Source organism: Centruroides vittatus, unplaced genomic scaffold, assembly GCF_030686945.1.
Source record: "Centruroides vittatus isolate TY-2023 unplaced genomic scaffold, ASM3068694v2 contig_742, whole genome shotgun sequence".
Classification (NCBI taxonomy): Eukaryota; Metazoa; Arthropoda; class Arachnida; order Scorpiones; family Buthidae; genus Centruroides; species Centruroides vittatus.
In genome coordinates, this window is record NW_027122478.1 from 1334836 (window position 1) to 1342220 (window position 7385).

At 27.5% G+C, this 7385-nt stretch overlaps 1 protein-coding gene across 1 annotated transcript in view; it reads left to right on the forward strand.

Moving 5' to 3' along the window:
• The window catches only part of LOC136981061 (UPAR/Ly6 domain-containing protein crok-like), a 30053-nt gene extending 27381 nt beyond the window's left edge, over positions 1–2672 (forward strand). Inside the window, exon 3 of the mRNA XM_067277338.1 lies at positions 463–2672. Coding sequence (XP_067133439.1) covers positions 463–674 — 212 coding nt within the window. The 3' untranslated portion in view covers positions 675–2672. The remainder of the gene's footprint in view (positions 1–462) is intronic.
• Positions 2673–7385: the final 4713 nt, after the last annotated feature.

Here is a 7385-nt window from a genome sequence, read left to right on the forward strand (position 1 = left end):
TATAAAAGAGAGATTAGCATGCTTCAAAAGTTGAAAAAATTCTGTAAACAAACGTTTAAGTAAAACATGTAGGAAAAAATTGCAAATAAATCCGTATACTTTGCCAACAATCTCAAAGAAACAATGCCTTAATCTTATGACATTCTAGAATAACCAAGCCAAGAATTTAAAAATTCTTTAAAATATACGAGTTAATAATAATAATAAAATGTTTTCTTCAGAAAATACTTTTGTTAGAGTTATCTTCCAATAAATTTACAGAATAAAATACGATGCATAAAATTACTGCAGTAGATTCAACATCGTTATGAAATTTTCATGTCTCGTATCGATAGAATCGATTTTTTTAAATCATAATTTAAAATATATTTAATATAAAAGTAAATTTAGATTTTTATGGATGTGTCTAGATTCTAATTATATCTTTTCTAGAATATTTTACTTAAAATATGATCTTTTTAGTCAATGACGAATACCGCTACATCAGAGGATGCGGATGGATGACTGATGATCGAGAAGGAATTGATTGCATCAAGCGAGCGGGGACATTCCACGTTTTCGTCCAATATTGCAGCTGCCAGACAGACTACTGCAACTTAGCACCTGCTAATCAACCCAACAGTTTAACAATAATTCTCGTAATGATTTTTGCTTCGTTAATATCCTTGTCGTGAATCCATATCACCTTAAATAAGGAGATAAAGTAAGAGGGAAAAATAGAAGAACTCATTTCTAGTGATGGCGTAGAAATTCCCATTTTTTGATCCCTACTATGGTTGAAATTTGTTTACCCCGGATGCTTACCCACCATTGAAGAGATATACAACGAAAAAAAAAAGTTTACCCTCTCCTTTAGCTTTCTATAGTTCGTGATGTTTAGCCAAAATTTGTAGATAGTGCCATGCTGTCGATGCTGCCATCTTTAGTCATGTATAAGTGTCCTCAGACAAGCATGGAATGTAAATTGTAGAAAATGAGGAAAATTTTTTCCTATAAATCGTAGATAGACCGTCCCATGGATAAGGCTTCTAATTGGTGGTTTAATGGTTTAATGATTAACTCAGGTTGTTGCTCTAGCAGCATTTTGATCACGCGAAGAAAATGCTATCGAGGAGATGTACGTTGTTAAAATAATACTAAAAAAAAGAGGAAATTTTAGAGATAAGAATTATAAAATTACTGAATTCTTTAAACAAAGCAACACGCTGAGATCTAATTTATATAATGAAAAATAATAATAATGATTAAACTGACTAATGAGCTTTCAATACACACGTATAATTAAAGAAAATCAAGTAAGAAATATTAACATTAATATATATATATATTTTAATATATTTAGTATTGTTTCTTGAGTTATAATCTTGTAACAACGCTATTAATTTAAAGTTTCGAATTTTACATCTTTGTTATCTTAATTAGTTTCTTAGTTAAAAGCAAATTAATTTTGTTGCAAATGCAGTTAGCCTATATACATTTGCTGTTGATCGATCTAAGAGTTTAAAAGTCGTAAACCAAACAGACGAATGTAAATATTTGAAGAGATTAAATTACCGCTTAAAAATATAGTATATACAGTATATATATATATATATATATACAGAAATTGAAGTTTAGTATTTTTAAAATTTAAAAAAATTAAATAAAAAAGGAGAGTAAAGAGTAAGAAAGATTAGAAGCATGAGCACTTCATTTCAAGCTGTTTCTAACTCTATATGTGCAATATTTGATGTAAAGTACACAATTTTTGAGCTTTATAGACAAACTTAGATGATGAATAGTGGGGTTAGCATATAAATATGCTTGGTACAAAATATTTAAATCTAATATAGATGTAAATTGATCTGGAAGAAAGTACAAGATTATTAAGCCGTAAAATATGAACAGAAATATGGAAAACTTCATAAGCCATGCTTTAAATATATATATATATATATGAATATATATTTGTTGGTATATACATAATTGCCTATATATATTGTAACAAAAGCAATTTACCATCCTCATTTTCTACTTCTTGCAGATAAAAAAAAAACTGGTTTACAGAGTTAAACTATATTTATGTACGTGCAGATTTAAATTATTTATATAATAAATAATCGAAAAAAAGACAATATTTTTGCTTGAAAAATACAGTAAATGCAATATTTTATAAAGAATTAATAATAAAAAATTTTCTGATTGGCAAAATTTTAAAAGAAAGAAAATTAACATCGAAGAAAGGAAGGATTGTATAAATTAATAAACCATAATTTTGAAGAAGTATAATTAAACAGAGTATTAAAAACAGTTAGCAACAATGACAATAGTTTAGTTTGAAGAAGTAAAAATAAAATAAAAATATGCTTTGTTATTCGAGAATTATTGCATTGTTTAATGCAAATGATGCTGCTATAGTATTGTTAGCGTATCTCAAGACAATAGATAGTGCCGTAAAATGTTTGTTTATTTTACGTCTCTGTATTCGACGTAATGCATTTGTATAGCCTTATGTGTGTAATAATATAAAATATAGGCCCTCTATACATACACACGTATATAAATATATTATATAAATGTACAGTATAATCCACAAGGTGGAATTGTGTAGCTGTTTTGTATGTATGTGTGGCGTTGTCTTCCACCTTGCTATGTTTTCATGCAAGGAATCAATAAAGAGTAAATAAGTGACAGTTTTCTTCTATTTTTATACGAAATTTAAAAAGATGATAATTCTTTTGTTAGCAAATAAGAAAAGGCTGCTTGCTTTATAAAGGTTAAATTGCATTTTCTCGCATCTTTTAGTTTAGTTTTTTAACTTCAGACACGACACTAAAAAAATTCCGAATATAAAAAAGAATTTCAATAAGAAATTTTTGAATTTACAAAATTAAAAATAGAAAAACAATATTTTCTTCCTACAAATTCAACGAGAATGTGCAATACATTGCAGTGCCCAATTACAACAGAACATTAAATAATGTTTTGTAAATATAGGCCTACTTTAATTGTAAAAGATTTAAATTCAATAAATAAAGATTATTCCTTTATTTATTGATCCTATTCGATAAGAATAATTATTATTTGTTTTATTAACTATTACTTATTTGTTCTTAGTTTATACTCTATCTTATTATACTTATAATAAGATAGAGTAAGCAAGAGTAAGGGAGTAGATCTACTAATATATTTTTTATCCTTTGTGGATAAATTTAAATACATATAAAAATATATTTCAGATAGAAAAAGTACTTTTGTTTTACTTTATTTTTGCTAAGAGGCCTCTCTTTCCTCTTGAATACGTCTATGGTTCAGGATAATAAAACGTGGTCTTGTTTAAAATATTTGCATTATAAATATTTAAAATAAAATAAAGATTTCTTTACTAGTTTATTTATTTTGATATAAACAGCATTAGAGAATAGAGATAATTTTCCTGGAATTGTAAAAATGTCTTCAATCCTCTTTTAAATTTAACAAACTCAGTGAGCATCTTTTTTCTGGGATTAGTCTACATTTTAAATCCGCTTAGATGTAAGACTAGTCGGTAAATTTATATTTATATATAAATATATAGTGCCTACTTTGATCATTTTTTATAAATATTTTAACCAAATTTAATTACAGATAAATCGCGCCCTTTTAAATTATTAATGTCCTCTATCATGAGAATCTATTATATTAAATACACGAATGTAATCAATTGTATTAACTTCATTATAAAATTCATTAATCTAACAACAGAATTTATAAAATTAAACGCGTAAAAATGAATTTGATCAATATCTTAAAATTTAATTAAGATCAATTTTCACATTCCATTCTGATAAAATTTTTCAGATTTAATATAATTTGTTTCAAGAGTAAAAATAGAATTACAGGCTTATTGATCGGCCTAAATATTTTCAATTTTTGTGATTCTTATAATTAATTTTAAATCCATAAATTCGGTTATGGTTAACGTGGCTCTTAAAAATTTTATTTTCTATTTATTCAATTTAATAATATAATTTAAGTCATTTTAGAGTGCTTTGAACTCCGTATTCTTTGTTATGTGAGACGACGCCATTTTGAATCTTTGTAGATTCGTGAGAGTAAATTAAGCAGATAGCTTTGTAGAATTTGGTCTTAAGTCTGAATCTTTGTAGATTAAGGCCCTTTGAATCTTTGTAGAGTAAGACATAAGCTAATCTTTGTAGAGTGGAGCATTAATTAAGCAGAATTTTTGTAGAGTAAGGCCCTAATTTGAATCTTTGTAGATTAAGGCCCTTTGAATCTTTGTAGAGTGGAGCATTAAGAATCTTTGTAGAGTGGAGCATTAATTAAGCAGAATTTTTGTAGAGTAAGGCCCTAAGTTGAATCTTTGTAGATTAAGGCCCTTTGAATCTTTGTAGAGTGGAGCATTAAGAATCTTTGTAGAGTGGAGCATTAAGCGGAATCTTTGTACAGTAAGGCCCTAAGTTAAATCTTTGTAGAGTAAGACCCTAAGCTGAATCTTTGTAGAGTAAGATCCTAAGCTGAATCTTTGTAGATTAAGGCCCTTTGAATCTTTGTAGAGTAGAGCATTAAGCGGAATCTTTGTAGAGTAAGGCCCTAAGTTGAATCTTTGTAGATTAAGGCCCTTTGAATTTTTGTAGAGTGGAGCATTAAGAATCTTTGTAGAATGGAGCATTCAGCGGAATCTTTGTAGAGTAAGGCCCTAAGTTAAATCTTTGTAGAGTAAGACCCTAAGCTGAATCTTTGTAGAGTAAGACCCTAAGCTGAATCTTTGTAGAGTGGAGCATTAAGAATCTTTGTAGAGTGGAGCATTAAGCGGAATCTTTGTAGAGTAAGGCCCTAAGCTGAATTTTTGTAGAGTGGAGCATTAAGCTGTAGCTAGTTCAGTGTAAGTATAAATTTTCGATCTGAGGACAGAATGTTTTTTATTATAAAAAAAACATTTTACAGAATTAAAATAATATTTTAATTAAAATTATAAAAGTCTGATTTTTAAGTAAACTTATTGTTTTAATTTTGTAAATATGGATTTTGTTATGTAAGATGTTAAATAACTGTAGGCCTCGACTCACTTTAACTTTTAATATTTACTTAAAGTCTTACTCAGAGAAATTTTTAATTTATATTTTTTTTAAAATATAAATTATTATTTAGAGGTTTCTAGAGTGAAATTTAGATTGATTATTACAATTACATTTTATTTATTTTTCGTTAATTCTGTTAACCGTATTGATTTATGCTCACATTTATCTTTGATATAAAATGCCCCTATAATTTATTATGGACAATTACTTACTTTATATTACATTTAATATAAAAACAGTACAAAATTCCAGCTATCAACACATACACAAAACCTGCCATCTAGTGCGCAAATTTTTAACTAACAAAATCATATTTTTATAGAATTACCCTTATCGGAGTTGGAAGAAAATTTGATTTCGGAGAAAAAAAAATAAATCAAGAAAAAAATAAAACTGATAGCTAAAATCGATATTTTGTTACCAAAACAGGAAATTTGACAACCTATACATATTCCACTTCATAAGTTTTCTTGATTTTATCCAAAATATCATAGAAAATAAGTAATAGAGAATTTTTTCCCGATAGTTTTACACTTGTAAAATTTAAAAAGTCGATAAGAATTCTCGATCGTAACTAAAGAAAAACATGAATAAATGATCCTATGTTACGCCCAATTATATAGGTAGTACGTGGCAACATATTACAGACGTGTTGATTACATATCTGGAATTCTTAACTATATTTAGATGTTAACGCACTCTTATTTTATTCTACGTTAGAAAAAAAACCAAGGGAAGATCGATTTAGTATTTTTTTTATATACATTAAAATCCATTTATTTAATGAATTTAGACTTTGAATATCAACTAGTTTAATAAAATATCACCATCAATTATTCATCAGGTTTTTTTTCTTTTTTTTCTGTCATTAATTATAAGACTCTAGAAACACCCATCTTGTTTTATAGGAAAATAATATGGGATTTGATTTATAAGCTGGTTAGAAAGGTAGTAATACATTTTATTTCAATTAAATGTAAGAAATTGACCTTTCTTCTATCAATTGATAATTCATATACGTACTTACAATTATTTTAAACTGTATTTTAAGAAAGTTAAGTAAAGAATAATGATAAAATTCGATACTAATAACAGAGTCTATAAAAATGGTTCTCTTTAAAATCGAAGATATAAAATATTGATCACAGATTTTAGGAGTGTTTCCATTTACGTTATCGAATGTCTAGTTTGAAAAGCATCACTCACGAATTTATAGAGTATCGGATGTTTATTTTTGCAGTTTTCAGTTCTTTGTACAGAACAGTAATAATATATTTCTGACAAATGTAACAAATATCTATAATATTTATGCGCGTATTCTTATACTTTTAAAGATAAAATTGACCATTCTAACTCTTTTATTACAGTTTTAAAGCGATAATCTTTTGATTTCTAGACATATACGAAAGATGTAACTTTAATAAATGGTTTTTGTGTCGCTTAATATTTTTATTTCGGTGTTAAATGGCTTTAAATTTAAGTAATGCATTTGGCCTTCCTTCTATTAAAAATGCTAAAGTCGAGTCACTAAATGTGCAGTAATAGTTAGACCTTTTCGTTATTTTAATATAATTTAATAACGATCTTGTGGACAGCTCTCGAAACGTGTAAACTCACCTTCCAAGCTAACCCTCCGATACCCTTGTCTCCTTGACCTTTACAATCTGCACCTCTTCTATTCTGTTGCTATAGTAACAGGGTAGGAAAGGTTTCTAGATCGCTTGCGGTTGGAAAGAGTTCAGAAGACAATGACTCGAATAAAACCTCCGTATAACTTTGCTAAGCAATTCTAAAAATTAAAGTATTAATCTACAGAGAAGCAGTTGATACTAACACACATAGTCTGTGATTGCGAAGAAAACAAAGGAAAAATTGGATGTATTGTCACTATCCTTTACACTTAAACTGCTATCAATCAAAGATTCCTCGTTATCCTTCGTCGTCTCGTTCATTAAGAAAATTGCATTAAAGTCGAACTACCTTATCTGCTTATCAGAATTGGTATCCAATAGTTTTAATCACTTCTTATGTCAATTTTAATCTTGTTTACGGAAATTTGATTTGGCATGTCACTTTTTTCGACATAAAATGATTACCGAATAAAGTTTATATATAGATTACTTACACCATCTTTCGCGAATTTCGTTTCAACAATTGGTTTAACTCATTAAATAAATATGCTTTGTGATTTATACTCCGAGGCTGTAATTTATCATCTAATAGATTTTCGTATACCTGAAATATACGAGACTTGTATCTAGAAAAGATTGATTCTAGAATTAAGTATACACAAGAAATTTATATTTAAAAATTTTAACTCATTCA